The following is an 18941-nucleotide window of genomic DNA, read 5'->3' as shown; positions in this document are numbered from 1 at the left end:
AAAGAAGAAGACAGACATGCCAGAAATGAGAGGGAGAGAGGAAAGAGGCATATACTGGGAGGGTAGATGAAGAGGGGGGGTGTTGAGTTGGGTTTTTGGAATTTGGTCTGTGTTTGGTTTGGAAGCGAAGACCCCGTCTCTGGGCTCTCTGGAGGATAATGGAAAAGAGGGGGAGAAAAGGGGTTTATGGATACGTATGTGTGTGCATGCCCTCACAGGTGGTCGGCACAAGCTGGCGGGGGGGCTTTATGTGTCTCAAAACACGTGCGTCCACTGAACTGTGTCGACACGCTGGTCTTCAGGTGCTGGAACAAACAGATGGGAGTTTTGACTATTTCAGAATGAGAGAGAGGAGACACACAGAGGAGGTGAATAAGACATTCCTGAGACGCAGGCAGAGGGGAGGGGGACACAGGGAGTCTGTGGTTAGTTGGTGGTTTGAAACTAAGAGGAGAAAAATGACTGTTGGGTCCAGGGTTGGGCCCAAAATTGTTACCACAACCCGCCAGCAAGCCAGGGAAAGAGAGGAAAACACAGTCAAAAAGAGTTATATAGGAGGAGAAGCAAAAAAGGGCCTCCTACGGCATGAGGCCTGCAAACTCCGTCCTGTGCCGCAGGGGGGGAAATGGGGGGAGCGGTGCTTTTATAGCTGGGTTGAACCCACTGAACCCATCATGTACAAACAGCAGGGAAAGTATGGAAACAACAGAGGCCTGAGGCCAGCAGCCACACAGGGGGCTTCCACAGGGGGTTTCAGGTTAGGGACCACCACAGGGCTGGACGTTCAAGGAGGAGTGAGACTGATGGAGAACTGTATTCTCATGAAAACATGACCTATCACGGGTTTAGCTACTTATATAACTCTGGAAAATATTTTGACACTTCTGTTCATGTTTCTACCATTATGTCCTTTTGGTATTTGCAGTGCCTTTTGCTAAGCATTTTGGAAGGGTTTTGTTGTAATGCACCAATACAAATTAACATAGAATGGTGAAATGAATGAAAAGTAATGGACACTGCTAACATTTTTCACAGCAAAATGAAAAACGAAGAGCATTTGTATTTAGCCCTTCTTCCCCCAATACCCCTAAATAAAATCCTATAGAACTACATTCAGAAACCATTAAGAAACTACAGCCCTAAAATCCAAATACATTAAACTTATTACATGTAGATAAACATCCTCATGAAGACCAAGCAGCAGACAAAGATAAAGAAGTTCAGACATTTAAAATAGAAAGTGTGTAATAGCCAACTGGAGGCAAAATCATCGATATTCGTAAAAAGGGAATTCGTCAAAATAGAAAACTGATCAAATTTTGTAGTCAAAATTATCATTTCATTTATATTTACAGCATGTAAATGCATATAATATAGAAATGCAAAGTTACAATGAATATTTTAAAATTTGGGGCTTCCTGCATGCTGTAATTCCAGACGTAGTCATACAGAGAGAAAATTCTTTAAAAAAAAATGTGCTGGAAGAAACAGTTTTTTAACCTAGTTTACTATGTTAATGTTTTGTGTTCTTTTACTTTTTTTTTATTAAACATCATAAGCTGAATAATACTATCTGGTGTTGCTCACATTCCAATACCTGTTGTTGGACTTAAGGAGCAGGAGGCTGCTAGATCTTGGTTGATATAACTTCCCTCTAATAGGTTGTGGAAACTCAGGAGGAGCTGGAGAAAATCCACAAATCAACTTGAATGATATGTGGACAGGATAGATAGTAACCCTGCCTTTCATGAGTTTGGATTTAATGAATGGGGGGTAAGTGGAAAGACACGGATAGAAGAAAGACATCGCCATGAGAAATCCAACTTGGTGTTTGCCACAACCCATATACTGTAGAGGACATATCAAACACATGGAAGAAGGGTCTATGGTTAGATTAGATCAAAATTAACCCTTTCTCCACACATATGTATATGGAGAAAAAAAAATAACAACTGGTTTACTGCTTCTCTTCAGCAGAGACATTGAAACATTGGGTAAACCAGATGGGAGGAGCAGAGTACAGTTTGATGCTGCAATGGACTTCAGACTTGAGTGGAGGTTCACTGTCCAGGAGCACAATAACCCTAAACATACAGCCCCAGGTATTGGAAGGTTTTGGAAAGGCTTAGATCAAAGCATATACTGGTCAGAGTCCCAACCAAGGGCCCTTTAAAAATCTGCATAACTTGAACATTGCTGTCCACAGCCGTGGATAAGAACCGTAGGGAAATAAATTCTTACAAAATGCTCCAAGTTGGCAGGGAAAAGATAATTACCTAATTATAAATATATTATAACCCTAATCCACAGATCTTCAGATTTTAGGTTTTATAAAAGATCCATAGACCTGATTCAATTATTGGTCTCTCCACAAAATTTTGTCAAGTCTATTGAATCTATTATTTATTCCAATCTATCTTTGGCTGTATTCCTTTCATAAATCTTTCATTCTTTTTTCTTTACTCTGTGATTTGGTCCCAAATGCTTTTCCTCCCATTGTTTGCGTTACTGATTTGTTTCTCCTTTTGCATTGACCTGTATTATTTATTTGCTACCATCACTCCCTTGAATAGAAAAGACTCATTCTATCACCCAGGGCACACCCAAAGACACAGATAGATCCCATATGTACACTTAGAGTGGTATTCCCCTCCTGTGGCTTTGCTATTGGATAAGGGCGGGAATATAGATAGATGGACAAATAACAGAAAATAAGTTTTCTTGCAGACCCAAAGCCAATAAAACTTTGTTTGCCCAGCCTTCAGACAGCTACATGATGCAAGGAGCCTGTAACCTGCACATTTCTGCCTTCATATGAATCACTCCTACCCAGCCAGCTCTAACTACCTTGTTGCAATGTTTGGGGAATTCTGCGGCACGGATTAACTCATAGGTCATTCCTTACAAACGCCCAGCCTTCTGGAATGAGACCAGTTAAAAATTCAGATTTGTCTTAAAGAGATTTTTAAGATGGATGTCTTATTAATGTGTGAGTCTGTGGTTGGCTACCTATTAGGCATCATTGACTAGCATACAGGGTTTTATACAGTACATACATTAGATATTACCAGGTTAAAGAACCTTAAGGGCAGATTAAACTTCTGCACCCACACACATCTATATTGCTTAGGTCTGGTTGCGAACCAGTTTTGCTGGTATGCTTCTGCACCCATGGTCTAGAATTTCTAGGGACACGCAGCAGTTTCTCGCCAAAACGCAACAGGGAGCCTATCCGAAAACTCGCAAAAACTTTGGTGGCGCCCGCAGGAGTGCGACGATGACACGTCTGCAAGATATCACGATCACGGAGATGGATCTAGAGTAGGGGTGTAAATCACATCCATCATGGCGATTCGATTCAGTATCGATTTCCTGACCCAACGCTTTGATTATTTTCGATACTCGATTAATACGATTCGATTCAATTAATTGGTTCATTTTTTTTTTCTTTCTTTAATTTTTTTTGTTTTTACACCTTATAGGCAAGACAATGTTTCAAATTTGAAATAAATCAATGAAAGCTGTAATATCGTTATGCATTTTTTTTTTTAGAAACAACAGCAAATAACAGAAGTAGAAAAGTTGCGTCAAAAAATACTGCACAAAATCAGTGCAATGAGTGCAATTCAAAACCTCGGCTCCAGACGTCCCCGCCCCCTCCACAGACGCTCTGCTAAACCTCTCCCAAATTGTAGCTGACCACAAACAGTGCCGCAGACAGGAGGCCGGCTTGTTTTGTTTTTATGACTGAAATTGCAGAAAACAACTCGTGAAGTTTGACCCGCTAGAATAGCGAGGTGCACGAGAACGCTGGGACCTTTTTTCCACCTGGATCTCCACCCTTTTTGGCCCTCATTACCCTCCGTCGTCAGACTAAACTCTCCCCCACTTCCTCACCGCCTCGGTCGTATCTAGACTCACAGTGTGTTGCACAGACCACGCTTCAATATTGAGCATAAATTTAAAAATGTCTGTGTCAAGCTTACTGCAACACACTGCTGTAAGAGTATAACCAGAAAGCGCGGTAGGAGGGCAAAATAGGTTTAGTGCCAACGCAGCACGGGAGGGCGAATTACGCCCTGGAGCAAATGGATAAAAATAGACATGAGGAAAAAAAAAAACATGAATCGATACTCTTGCGGAAATATCGATGCATCGGATCGTCGGCTGTTGGATCGATGCATCGATACAAAACAATTATTATTTACACCCCTAATCTAGACTGGCTAGACATCGAAGAGGAGCAGGTTCTGTTAATGGAGTTTGCAAAAAGATCAATTAGCCTTTCGTTGAAGTTGTCCATTGTTCCTTGGTCTTTAAAAATTGCGCAACCCGGCACTCAATCGAGAAGGACGACCACACAGACAGCCGGAAAGGCATACCAAGGACCAATCACAGCTGCTTTTTTATCTGTGCACTTCCGCTTGAGGTCTGCGCGGATCTGCGACTGTCATGCACAGAGACAGATTTGATGGTTGCAGAGGCTTTGCGTCAGAAGCCTAAATTAGCCTTTGTTTGACATTATTAGACAGAATGTGGGACTCTTTCCAGTATTTAGGGGAGCTGGACATCTCTAACAATCCAGATTGATGCACTGTTTTCATTCTTTTTTTTGTCTGTTATTACTGTTGTTTGTTTTTTTTGGGGGGATAATTCATTGTACCTCTATCCATTTAAAGTTTTGGGATATGTGTACGTCTATATATTTGCACAATGTAATTTGAGATTGCAGATTTTTTTCTTACAGCAAGAAATCAATCAAATTTGTGAAGAAAAAATTTGAAATCTTACATTAACCAAACATGAAAATAATATGAAAATAGTCAAAGCTTATCTTCCCACAATTGATTGTTTGTTTATTGTTACATGTTTAACACACCCACCACCTTGATCAGGCACATTACATTACAGGCACAGTACAGCGGCACCTATTCAATCATTTTCTATACCTGCCTAAACCTTATTTGATCACACGGTGTGGGGTCTACCTCTCACTGAGAGGAGGGGTCCTGCCTTGACTCTTCACAAGTCCATCACATGGCAACACATGGAATCACCCCTAACAGTTAGTTAAAAATCTTTTTAGCTGTTCAGGACAACTCAAGATAGAACCAGGGCCTGTATCGGAGTACATACAAGCTTTCCATCCTCATGAATAAATCCAGTTGGGATTTGAACACAGAATCATCTTGCTAGTAGACAATACAAGTGTGATAATTAAATTAACCGGTTAAAGTTAAAAAATAAAAATAAAAAAAACTCAAGCCCAAGACCTCATTGAGTGAGAAATTCATATTCTGCATTGACCTTAATATTCACTATAACCATGTTGGTATAAGTTTAACAAAATCTCTAAAAACCTCCTCTGCTTTAAAACAACAGAAGTTAACCAGGGACACAAGCTTGTGGAACTCCCAATTTAAGATCAGCAAGAATTAAAATAATTTTTTTTAAACTGTCATTCTTAAAAGAATCTGTAAGTTTAACACCTTTCTCCAATAAAATGTGTCCAAATATTCATGAAAAATCTTTTACTCACAGAAAATGAACATAATTGGACTTTTTTAAACAGAAAATACCTTTCCTTTTTCCATTTTATTGGCTCTCTGACTTTTATCCTTTGAGGTTAAAAGAACTACTGAATAAAATTAAGATATTTAACTAAGCATGAATCTAACTGCCTCTGTAAACTATTAATTAAAGTGGTAATCTTACATTTTAAAGGGGAGCTACCTGTTTGGTATTAATGGAGTCATATTGTTTACCTTTCAACAGCGCCTCCGTTGCTCCTGCAGCCTGTCAGAAGATGCTGTTGATGCCTTCAAGAACAAAATTCATCCAAGTCGAGCCTGTTTGTGCGGCTCTCCTTGTAACATATCCCAATGAGTTATCACTTGGAAACCGGCTCTTTCCGAGATGAAAAAAAATAATAAATGTGGTCAGTTTTCGGCTTTTAAACCAGTAGACCTTGTCTAAGAAATGGTTTGAGTAAAAATTGCACTAAATAAAAAGGAAAAAAAAGTTTAAACAGGAAAAAAAAAAAAGATTTTCACACAGGCTTGAGGCAAATAATTGTTTTAATCTTCCACAGATGATCTGCAGAGGCTCTTCTAAAGGTGCATCGCCCAGTTGCGACGCTGGTCAACTGAAGCAGAGAGAAGCTGAGAGCAGGCTGTCCCACAGGAGGAGGAGGGCGGAGAGGAGGAGGAGGAGGAGAAGGAGGAGGAGAAGCTGCATATCTATGGCTGCATCCCTCAGCCAGCTGTTCCGACTCTTCGGATGGAGGGCGTACCTTTACATTGCGTAAAAATCAGCAGTCAGTAAGCAAAAAAAATATTTTTCTTCACCCTAAACATCTATTTTTTTCATCAATGCAAAGGAATAATTAACATACAACGAAGATACATCACAGACACTATTTGTAAAAGAAAAACTATACTTTCCATACTTATGTTCATGCAACTGTTTAACTTTACAATCCACCCCCACGCAAACACTAAAGAGCAGATTGCCGACCTCTAGTGGTTAAAGTCTGACACTACAGCAAATTCGAATAAACTTGGAATACAGGAACATGGATCATTCCCCAAAAAATAAAATAAAATGGCTCCTTTTTGCTGAAGATGGAGGCTTTTTGATTTAATTATTATAAACATAGGCAGATGGTTCAATTTAAAACTACCCTTGTCAACCTGTGATGTTTTGACTCAATGGATGTTACTTTTTATATAAAGCAGATTGTATCACGGTCTTGGTTCTGTTATGTTTTACTTTGCTCCATGTTTTCTGGTTTTATTCCTATTTTGTTGTATTTTCTGGATATATTTGAGTTCTTAGGTTTTTATTTGTTGCCTTCTTGTCTTGGTCTCCTTTTCCCTAGCTCCTTTCTAGACTCCTTTCTTCACACCTGCTCCCAATCAGCTCGTTAGTCCTCTCTTTGTTCAGTCTACCATAAATACTCTCCTTGTGCAGTTCCTCGGTGCTGGTTCCTGGTCTTACTACATCTTACTTCATCTTTTCCCATCTTTTCCCATCTTTCCTTGGCTCCTCGTGATTGTTTTCCCTGATGTCTCCATGGTTCTGGTTTGTTTTACATTTTTAAGTTGGATTTTTGGATTCCTGCCTCAGTTTTTTGTGAACCCTCAATTAAATCTTCACATAACTCACATCTGCCTCTCTTCCTCTACATATCGGTCCTCTAACCTCAACCAAACTTTGACAGTTTGTTCCTTAAGTAAATAAGATTGGTTGGTGTAATATATTTAGTTTATGTTTATTATGTGTTACTCTATGATATGGCCTTTATTTATGAAACTGGAGTGGATAAAACTGACCGCACATTGGCACTAGATAAGCTTTAACTACCTTTCTACTTCTTCTAACTTTAGTTGAATTCCTTATTAGCTCTCAGCTATAATCATGAAAGTCTAAATAAATAAAGGTTTGAATTACAGATCAGATAAACAAAATATTAAATACATTGCCAATTTACTAAACACATTTATTTGTGGAGCAACAACTGAAATGTCATTCTTACTAGATGTCAACAATAACACATGGGTTCAATCCAGAAAAATTGTAAGGGATTTTTAGAAATCCCTAATCTCATTTATGTCCTAAACATTCAGAAATGTATTGATCCATGAAAAAAGAGAGGTGCAAACATGTCACCTTGGTAAATCATAACTTAAAGTGACTACCTCTATATGTAATTTATGACACCAGTGGAAGGAATTAGCTGCTGGAAAGTGACAAACACTTCATGTAATATTAGCTTGTTGATCAAATCCACTGTGTATTTATCAGACATTAGCAACCATGTTGTGTTAAAATAAACTGATGGCACAGGTCACCAAAGAACTACTAACGGTTGCAGTGAAGCAGAAATAAGACAAGATGAATAATGAATATTGATTACATTAATGTGCTAACAAACTTTACTAGACTTTCTTGCTAAAAAAAAAAACATGCTGCCATCTATAGCATGATCAGGATGATCACATTAAATCACGGTGGACATTTGTTCCTAGATGTTTCCAAACCCCCGCCAGGGATGGGAACAAACGGTTACATGCATATTGTGCATAAATATTTGCAGATGGGCACACACACCAAACCTTTGGACATGTTTATGCATTTGTGGCAGAAATTAGCCTTTATTGTTAATTTTATTGCCTAGTAAAAATATTAATTCATCTTCCTGTTTCATTGATTTTTCACAGGATTTGGCAGCTTTACTGACATTCATTTATTTATTGTGTAAAATTATTATATTATTAATAATTTATATTTTAAATTATAATTACTTTTCAAATTTATATGCCTGGTGAATCACAGTATGACTCAGGTCTAAGGTCAGTGTTATAGTAGGTGATGCATGTTTGCTAGAACAGGGTATAGTACCCTAGCGGTAGAACTCTTAAGTTTCTAAGGGTCATACTCATTTTTTCTTTAAAATAAGCTGGTACTTAAGTCACTGAAGTTAGTCATGATTTCTAGGGTAGCCAAAATATTAATAAGAGTAACAATACTTACAATACTGGAACTGTAAATATAAACTACTTCAAAAAGAAGATAAATATGCTTAGATAAATGAGGTAAATACAACAAGTTACTCCTCACCTCTCGTCACTTTAGAGTTGATGAAATTTAGAAAGTAACCCTAAAGCTCTGGAACGCTGAGTTCTTGGAATATTTAAGCTGGCAGTAAATGGCTCCAAATGGTGCTAGTTAACACACATTGGTGTAGAAATAAATTATTCTATGTTTGAAAGCATAACTTGTTAAAATTTGTTTGTCTTTGTCATTAAAATGTTTCTCAATCAAAGCCTTGTTTTCTAGAAAAAGGGTAAATTTTAATGTCTTCCACCTTCAAGTTCATTTTTCAAACATACATCAAAATGGGTAGTTGGCACAGTTTATCTATTTATCTATTGATTTATTTATATTAACCCCTGTTTTGCCACAATGATCAGTTTAAAATGTCACATCCGGCTGTTGATTGCAGCATCAAGAGGGAAGATGCATACAGAGTTTTCCAGTTTCAATACAATTAAATTATTACAAATAGCTTAAATAGATCGGGATTTATGGCCCTGTCTGTCATAAACCTGTTTAATTTGTTTTCTCGTTTCAAGTAGAATTACGGAAATTAAATAACATTTTAAGGATATTCAAACATTTTTATTCCTCACAGACTGATTCCTCTAATTCTTTATTTTTGTAAAGATAAAGCTAATGAAAACACAATTTTTTTGTTTAGAAATTATAAACAAGTAATGTATGGTCTCTGTTAAAATCCAAGCATTGTATAATGCAGGTTGAACTGTAAAGTGCCTTGAGATGACATGTGTTGTAAATTTGGTGCTATATAAATAAACAGAATTGAAATTGAATTGAAAATTGAATTGTATAGAATTTTATATTTACTTAGAAACAGTCTTAGATTCATTGGTGCTGTCTAATGAGAGACCATAATTGAAACATGGAATTAGCTATATATATATTTATTTAAAAAAAAGCCACAAGGCTGTGGTTGCTCAGAGCTACACTTAATTTTGAAAAAAAAAACTGTAAGTTGATAAAGATGAGTGCTGTCTTTTGCTGCGCAAAAGTGTTCTGCTGGTTTCACATCATACTTTTTTCATCACTTTTTTTGCTCCTGTTTGTGAAATATATGAGCTTTTAAAAAAATATTTTATAATGTAACTTGATTTGTGCAGCTCTAATGGAAAAGCCTATCTAATAGACCAACAAAAAAAATGTTTCTTTAGTTTCCTAATGACACATTTTGCCTCCGTTATATCTTTATTTCTCGCAGGACTAAAAAGGACTAACAAATTTCAGATGTAATCAGGATTTTCAACGTAACATCACCACAAGGGAGGTATCTCAAACTTTATCTAAGAGCATTAAAACGGAAGGATGATATTTCCTGCATGGTTTCATCTGTTTCACACCAACCAGATCTCACTAGACTGCAGCTGTCAGCCGCTGGTGAGTTACATTTCATATTTGCTATATCAATATCAACAACATAGGTATTTGAATTATATATTCCTCTTATTAATTATTTATTTTTCTTCATTAGAAACTAAAGGAATGCTCAGGCCATGTTTTTTCTTAAAGCGGAATGGATTGTTTTGGCCTTTCTCCTCGGCCTCTCAGGTCTGAAACAGAGTTTGTGTTCTGTAATTGAGATAAAGATACTTTCTGTAGTTAACATGAGTTGTTGATGTGCATCTTTTAAAGGGGGTCTGGGAAAAGAAATGCGTATTTGTGTCCTGAAAGGTTCAACTGTGAATCTGACCTGCTTTGTGGAAAACTCATCAGTTCCTAAGAGCTGGCACACTGTAAAAAAAAACAACACGTTTGTTAAGGAAGAACTGCCCGAAACTGCGACTGTAAACTACAACATAAGTGAAGACAATACGCTGATCATCACAGATGTACAAAAGAGTGATAATCATTCCTACTGCTGCCAAGAATCCAGCAAAACAGCTGAAGAGTGCTGGAAGCAAAGAACAGAGATACATGTCACAGGTACAGAAGGGGAGCTCTTGCTATAATATTGACCCAAACTGTAATGCTATTTGCATTATAGTCATATAGATAACATTGAGACCAGATGTTTACATACACTAAAACAAAGAAGCAATGTCTTAGGGTTAAATCCTATTCTTTCAGTCCTCTGCATGTAGTTTACATGTTCAAAAAAACATGACTAAGCATAATTAGCCTTTCTAAATTTCCTTTTGGAGATTGTGTGTCGGTTGTTTGTTTTTTTTTTTATTTTTTATTTTGTGTCATCCAACAGTATTTACAGCGCTAAACACTTTCTACATTTGGTTTTGTTTCAGCCTTATTCCAATTTTATGAAACTAACCTCTTCTCTTAAAATTCTTCACAAGATACCCTATTAATTCAAACTGGTGTTGTATTCAAGAACACACCAACAGAGACCAAGACCAAGACCTTATATGGTCTGGAAAAAGATATAGAAAAAACAATTCTGCAGCTTCTAAGGTCTCAGTGAACACAGTGGCCTCATCATTCCTAAATGGAAGAAGCACCAAGAAACAATTTGTGCAGCAGTCCTTCAGACAGGTCTGAATAAGAGTAGCCCGATGAAAGCCACCCCTTAATCTACTACAGTCGGAGACATTTAAGCTGCAGAAACATCTCAGTGTTTATCAGGGGAAACGGTGTGCACCTCCACTCCCTTTTAAGTTTTTTTTTTTTTATTTATGATATCTTAGTTTTCTGGGGTTTTTAATTTGTTTTTTTTTTATATAGTTTTTGCAGCACTAGAGGCTAGTTTTTTCAACAGTAGGCTGACAGGAAAGGGGGTATGAGAGTGGGGGAAAGACATGTGGCAATGGACATAGGTCGTGCGCGTTAACCACTGTGCCAGCTGCACGCCAGTTTTCTGGTTTTTAGAAAACTGCAGCTATTTACAAAATCCCATTGGGATAATATGGTATTATTGAGGAAAGAGATCAATTTAATAAACTTTGGAAAAAGTCTGAATCCTAATTAAATATGGAAAAAGTGTTCCATCTTGAATACTTTCCAAATTCCCTTTTGATCCATTCGAATTCTTAGTCTGATGTTCAGATTTCTTTGATCATCTGAAAAAAGCAAAAATCTCTCTTTGTAGACCTTCAGGTAAAGGTGTTTCCTGCCACAGAGGAACAGAAAGTAACCCTGATGTGTAAAAGCAGCTGTCCTCTGACTGAAAGTCCTGCAGCCTTCATCTGGTACCAGAACAGAGAGTTCCTCTATGAGGACTGGTCCCACTGGTACCGAGAACTGGTCAGCAGTGATCAGGCAGTCAGATACTCCTGTGCCATCAAAGGCTATGAGGATCTGAGATCTCCTGAGGTCTCAGTGGGTGAGTGGGATCAAAAAACATCATTTAGAAATCAACTTATTCAGGAAACCAACAAATGCACCAAACTCCAATTCGGAAATTATCTTTTGTTCACTTCTGTTCAGACTTCCTCAATCAAAACTGTTTTGGTGTGAGATATCCAAATGTGGAGGTGTGTCCCAGGAAGCTGAAATCAGCAGAGGAGCCCTGCTTCATCATGTATCCTAAAGGTGACATTTTCCCACAAAGACACACCATCTATTCAAAATGTAATGAAAAGATAACCCTAACCCTAACACCCATTTTTATTCTCTTCTGACAGAAGTAAATGTTGACCTGACCAAAGGGAATGACTCTGTTAGACTTACCTGTAACACAAGCTGCCCAGCCGCTGACTCTAGCACCACCTTTTTGTGGTACTGGAAGGGAAATGTCCTAGACTGCATGAGTCAGGGCATCTTAGTCTTTAAATATACCGCCTACATGTCCTGTGGTGTCCATGAATACCTGCACTCTGATCAGATCTGTAAGCATTATACGTACTTCTACATTGTATCTTGCCAACAGGATTTTGAGTTGCTATTACTGAGTGTTTTTATGCTTTTTTTCAGGCACTGACAATAACTGTGCACACATGAATTATATCGGCAACAGGTTCTGCAGGCTTGAAGAATCATCTGTAAACATTTCCAGAAAATACACAAAACGCCCCTACGATTCCGGTCACGAAACATGGTATAAACTAAAGAGAAACATGGAGGAAAAGCCCCATATCACCGAAATTAAAGCTGGAGGCCGTGTAGCGTACCACAGCATAAATGGAAATCAACATACGCTCACAATTAATGACCTGAGGAAGAATGACTCGGGAGAATATATGTTCAGTTCCAATAAAGACGAGATTTGTAAACCGCCTGAGTTGCTGGGAGCGATCCTGGTGGTTACAGGTACTACCTTAGCTTGAATTTCTGATTGTTTTGTGTGACACCCAAAAAAGACTTTAGGTTAAATAACACAGTGATACACAAAGCCACACCTTACACTGAAAAAAATTATGCAACTGCTTTTGGAATTTACTTAATCATATAATCATATTTAGTTACTTTAACACAATTATTTATGTCCTACCCTATGAACATGAAACATTGTGTTAAAGTAACTAAATGTGATTAATTAAATGCCAAAAACGGTTGCATTATTTTTCTCTGTGTAAATGTTTTCACACTTTGCCCCGAATGTAGCTTCAAACTCCAAGTGAAGTGACCGACAGGAATTTCATGAGAAATGCAAAGAAACTGTTTTAATTGCTCATAGAAGAAATTGGCTCTGCGCTTTCAGTCATTGTAGTTTAAAATAAATGTTATTTATTATGCACTTATGCAAAAAATATGTTTAATTGCTATAAAGCTGTTGTTAGAAGCATCGGTAAACATGGCAATATTAAAAACTAAAGGTAGAAGATAGAAACGCAGTCATGAAACCTTGAAAAAAAATATATATTTTCAGTTGGAAGTTTGAAGTTTCAGTTTTCTTAGAGACTCAACACTCTGTGGTTTTCTTAAAATTTGAGAAACTCGTTTAACAAGTCAGTGGCAGCTGTGGAGATTTCCTTATTTCCGATCAAGGAGAGTGGTTACAAAGGACTTCTTCAGCTTTATAGTAGACCTTCTAGTCTGCACAGGCTACAAGTCCTTCATAAAATCAGGTGTACTCCAGTTAGTGAGTAAGGAGACAGTTCTTGTGTTGAATTTAAGTACCGAAGGGAAGCCTGAGAAAGTGCAAAACCAGATTGATATGATAATGTTTTTCAGGTAGTTTAAGCAGTACTGTTTTGGACAAGCTATAGTTTATTTAGTTTTCATTAAAAAATACCAAACAGCAGGGAGGTGCAATGTTTCAATGTGGAAAAGATGAAGGCATAAATAGTTTTTTTTCTGCATCTGACTGAGTGATATAAAGAAGGATGGATGAAGGGTTGCAATGTTTTTTCTAATGAAAAAGGATGTTTTACAGAGGTGTAGTATGTGGGTGTTAAATGAAATCTGAGGGTCAATCCATAGAGAATGAATGGTAACAGAAGAGGAGAGTGTAAAATTTTGCAAAAATGTTATTAAGGTTGTAGTGAATGACTGAAGTCGACGGTGAGTGCCAACCAGGGTAGCTTCTGTTTTTAAACTATTAAGTTAAAGTCAGTTCCAGATCCAGAGAGTAAAAACCCCTGCATTGTTTTCCTTCAGCCAGTTAACTTAACCAGGTGATTAACTCCTCAGGTGGTTACTGTGCATTTTGGAGCTGGAAAAAGCAAATTGTTGGAACTGATCTCTGTGCAGGCCTTTTACTTTCTGGACCTGGAATATCCACCTCTGGTTAAAGTAAATGATGTGCCATCCATGTGTTAATCTCCTCCAATCAGGTAGCGAATAAAGAGAATGCTCATGGGGTTGAGATGGATGGTAAAAAGAAAGGGGATTTAATAAGTTTATGTTTCATCTACATAGCTGAGGAACAATACTCCACAGCAGGGGATGATTATGTCTAAAGGAAGGATGTAGAGGATAAAAAGATTGGAGCCAAGGACCAAACCTTGAGGAACCCCAGAAGTGACTGTATTGAATCATAAAGAGGCTCTCATTAGTCTCAACTGTTTTGCGCCCTTTAACAGACTTACATTATTTCTGGAATTCCCTAATATTTAGCTTCAGCCATCTTCCCATCAGCTCTGATCCGCTTTTCTATCTTCGATGAGGGAAAATATTAATTGGTCACTGCTTGGATCGTTTGTTTAGGATAACATATTGTATTAATTTTCCACACCCTTTATGTTCTGTATGTTAATCTGAGCATAGCACCTTATCCACGTTTGATGTCTGTTTTCATAGTACATCCTCAGGTGACTTTTTCCCCCCAATAATGTTGTTTTTCTTGCTACTCTTCTTTAAATGTCAGACTTGAGCAGTGCCCCACTTAAAGTTGTCTACCCACTCTGCATGAATCCAATGCTTCTTATGACCTGTTATTTTAGGAAGACGGGTAAGACGTGGTTATAGTAGTTGGGTTATAGTCTCTTCATTTCAGAATAGCAGATTGAGCAATTCTCTGTGAATATTCAAAGGAAAGCTGCTCTAAGCTTCTCCAGAACTTCCCTGACCTTGCTTGCAGTGCTCTTAGGTCTTTATGAATGCATGAATAATCCTCTGATGCCTTCATAGAACAGATGATGTTAAAATACACATTGATAAAAAATTGGCTACACTTGATATTATTTAGCAGTATCACACTAAATTCAATCAATTCAATTACACTTTATTAATCCCTGAAGGGAAAGGAGGTATAATGCTTCTCACATATTTCAGGTTTATATTAGTAAAAATGTGAAAAGCTGCATCATAGTCTTTCCTTTTCATGTTAATATGTTATATTATGTTCTTGTATCAGAGAAAACTCTTCTTTGTGGCAATGATAAAAATTATGAGGGCTATTGTTGCTTTGTCAATGTACTTGTAACTATGAGATATTACACTATGATAAACTAACATACAAGGAATGCTATTGCATCACGTGATTCATGTTAACCTTTCTTGTCCCAACATGTTTCAGGTCTGAAAGTGACCATAATTCCCTCTGATGTGGTGAAGGAAGGTCAGAGAGTCACGCTGACCTGCAGTACCAGTTGTCCTCTGTCAGAGAAAACAACCTACCTGTGGTTCTTTAATGAACAACCGCTCAGCCAGAGTACGAAGCACAACAAGCATCTTATTCTACATCCAGTCAGACTTCTGGATGCAGGAAACTACTCCTGTGCCGTTAAAACCCCCCAGAATATCAGCTCACCTCTGAAGGCTCTTACTGTCAACGGTAGGTCTGTGTAAAGATAGCTTCTATAAATTAGGGAGACTTTAAAACCAAATCAGTGAATTATTTTGTTTTTATCTTTCAACAGAAGCAGATATATCCATCGTCATGATAATTATGAATGTAACAAAACTGGCCTTTTTGTCACTGCTTTCTCTTGTTGGAAGTACTCTGTACCTGATGCTAAGGTAAATATATTATATGTAAATAATCATGTTTAACTTGGGAAATTTATTTATTTCACCCTCGTCAGCCGTGTTTAATAATGTTAACTTGTACTTTTATTGATAAGGAAAAGAAGAAATGCAACTTCAACAGCAAAACAGTGTTAAAAAGCAGAAACTGAAGAGGTGATAACAAATTCTAAGAAGAAAATCTTTTTGTTTGTTTTGTTTCTCTCACTTCAGTATTTACTTTTTTTTTTTTAGGTGACACTTTTAGAGAATTGCATTTTTGACCATAAATCCTAACGCTGAAAGAGGAAGAGGAGCAGTATTAGGACATTGTATAATAACTGATTGAAAGCCGTATACCATCTGAGCCCTGCAAATAATGTTAAGACAGAGTGCAGGCTATGCTCTTAGGTCTATATGATAAGAAATGGTTTTGGTTTTTTTAATGTCACTTCCTGCTTGAGTATTGGATGTAAGTTTCTTATCTACACCAACATCTGTACAGCTAACCAAGCTTTGAGGTTAAAAGAAAAGCTCATAAAATCCTACTGCAAATTGCTAAATATTACAGCCAAAGTAATGGACAGTGTGTTTCTTGCTTTGCCCTGGCTGCACCAAAACGTACAGAACAACCTTTTGCTTAAGGCATTTTTGATGCTAGTCCTCGTTTTCAGCTTTCCAGTGGAATGTTTCGTTCTAGAATGACTGGTAGTCGGTACTGTCACTCATTTCTTCCACTTTTTAAAATACCCTTGTTCCCATTAAAAACAGTAACCCCATAGCCTGAGGCTATCACTGCTTATTCCATACTAAGTATCATGATCCTTTGGTAATGTTAAGTTTGCTTATGTATCGAGAATATGCATTGAGCAAAAACCAAATGCTTTCTTCAGACCATGACACATCTCTCACCAATGTTTTAAGTGATTTTAGGCAAGCCTGTAAACAAGCTTATCTCCTGCCACACAGCCTTTTGTTTTGTGTAAAATTGCTGAGATGTATATGTGATGCATCTATTCTGTTGTAATTTAGTAACGCATTAATATAAATATCTAATGTCATATGAGTAAGGATTAATGTTTCTTTATTAAATATTTCCTGCTGTTTCTTAAATATGTTATGAGATTCAAAGAAAGCTCCTATTTGGGGCCAATTTCCAAACCTTCATGGCTAGATCACATCTAATTGCTGCAGCCAACCCATTTTATCTAATTATTTAATGACTTTCACCACACTAGAAAATGTTTTACTTGCAGATTTTAATCTCCACATTGATGATGCTTCGAAGAATTTGGCCTAATCATTTATCTCTACCAACAACTCTTTATATCACACATCAGAGTGATGATAAAATCCATATCCTGGACCTCCTTTCCTCTGACCTGAAAAATACAAATATCTTCATGGAGGACATATTAATAAGTGACCATTTCTGTAGATATTTTAATGCATGTGTAATATGACCCGTCTTTTCTCCAATTCAAAGATGAATAATGATTTTTATGATTTTTTTTTACTTTTATTACCCTCTGCATGGTAATAGCAACTGTAAAAATGAACATAGTCCACAGTGAACACTCTTCTTTGGTACAGATGAAATGCACATTATAAGGAGAAAGTGGGGTGAGACTGGAGGCCTTTAGGAAAAGTTAAAGTTAATATTTTGATATTAGGATGTGACTGGAAGATTGAAACTGTCCTCTTGCTAAAAGCTGCAATATATAGCCTCCTAGCTGCCAAACTGAAGAAGTTTAAAGTTTTTTTTTTGACACAATAAAGAAAGAACATTGGATCACCTGTTTCTCTTGCCACTCTTGCTTTTCAAATCTATAATCAATATTGTAAAGAGTTTGTAAACTACTTTGTGGAAGGTTCCCATCTCTTTTATCTGGCACAATGTCTAGTACTTAAAAGGTTGTCCTTAGTCCTTTGATTTAGATTATACTCTCCCAATAGCGACAGGCCTTTCCCTAAATTACCTTTTTCTTTTTCTTTTTTAATCACTGAACAATTAACTAGTTTTAGAGTGTTATGAAGGCCAGTGTTGTAATGGATTTATTGCAATAATTTTTTTGGTAAAATGCTCTTTTTTAAACTGCCTTATTAATTTTGTTGATCATGGCTGATTCTGAAGGCTATACTCTTTTGATTATGTTAGATCCTACTTCTACATTTAACACTGTCCATCATGATATTTTGATCAATAGACTGAAGGACTTCTTTAGTTTTAAACTGTTTTCAAACTGTCTTCTGTTATTGGCCCAATCCTCTTTTTATTAGATCTAAACCCTTTAGGTGATAGTAAAAAATGTGCTTTATTAAATATATGATGACAGAATATGATGACATTGAATTGCGCTGCTCTTAATCTAACCAATGTTCCTTGGAAACTAAATAAATATATGAAGATTACTAACATTACGATGGAAACTGTGCTCAAAGTGCCAACAAATGATCAAAGCTCCAGTTATCAGGCAGCATGTGGCCTTTCTATGATTTTATCGGTCTTTGTAACGGAAATTGTCAAAACTGTGGTTGTTTTGACAGAACTTATCTGGAGACTTACATTTAAAATGTTGTTAGTTGTGGTTTTTATTACCTAAGCAGCATCTTTAAGTTCAGATCCTTTATATTAAACACAACAAAAATGTAAATAGAAATACTTTTTATGAATCTGAATAGAGCAGACTTTTGCTGAATTATTTTACTTTTATCATTTATTTTATTCTTGTGCTGCACTTTCTGATGTTTCACACGAGAAGGTTTCTATATAATTAGAAATTAAGGATTTAATTACTAATCAATGTTTGCTATTGCAACATAGTTATTTTACATAAAATTATGTGGATTAAGATCTAACATAATTAGGTTACGTACTTGCTGTCCCAAATTAGTTATTGTCGGTCATTTATTAATCACTGTGCGAAGCATGTGTGACCCTCACAGCATGCAATGCAATACTTTGAGCAGTAGATGTCTCTATTTAATTGTACTATAGGCTATTACTACACCACCAAACAGCAAAGATCAAACCTGCAGTTATT

General features: G+C 36.9%; 1 protein-coding gene across 1 annotated transcript; it reads left to right on the top strand.

Moving 5' to 3' along the window:
• The first annotated feature begins 9865 nt into the window (after positions 1–9865).
• Positions 9866–17663, top strand: LOC107090050. The gene is made up of 11 exons (XM_015383210.1): positions 9866–9996; positions 10091–10167; positions 10252–10542; positions 11660–11893; positions 11998–12102; positions 12195–12398; positions 12484–12819; positions 15470–15727; positions 15813–15912; positions 16017–16074; positions 16153–17663. Exons 2-10 carry the CDS (start codon positions 10113–10115, stop codon positions 16054–16056), a joined length of 1623 nt encoding a protein of 540 aa, XP_015238696.1. The 5' UTR covers positions 9866–9996; positions 10091–10112; the 3' UTR covers positions 16057–16074; positions 16153–17663.
• Positions 17664–18941: the final 1278 nt, after the last annotated feature.

Source organism: Cyprinodon variegatus, unplaced genomic scaffold (genome assembly GCF_000732505.1).
Source record: "Cyprinodon variegatus isolate N-32 unplaced genomic scaffold, C_variegatus-1.0 Scaffold278, whole genome shotgun sequence".
In the NCBI taxonomy this organism is placed as follows: domain Eukaryota; kingdom Metazoa; phylum Chordata; class Actinopteri; order Cyprinodontiformes; family Cyprinodontidae; genus Cyprinodon; species Cyprinodon variegatus.
Note: the sequence above shows the minus strand (reverse complement) of the source record. Positions and strands in the feature narration are given on the sequence as shown.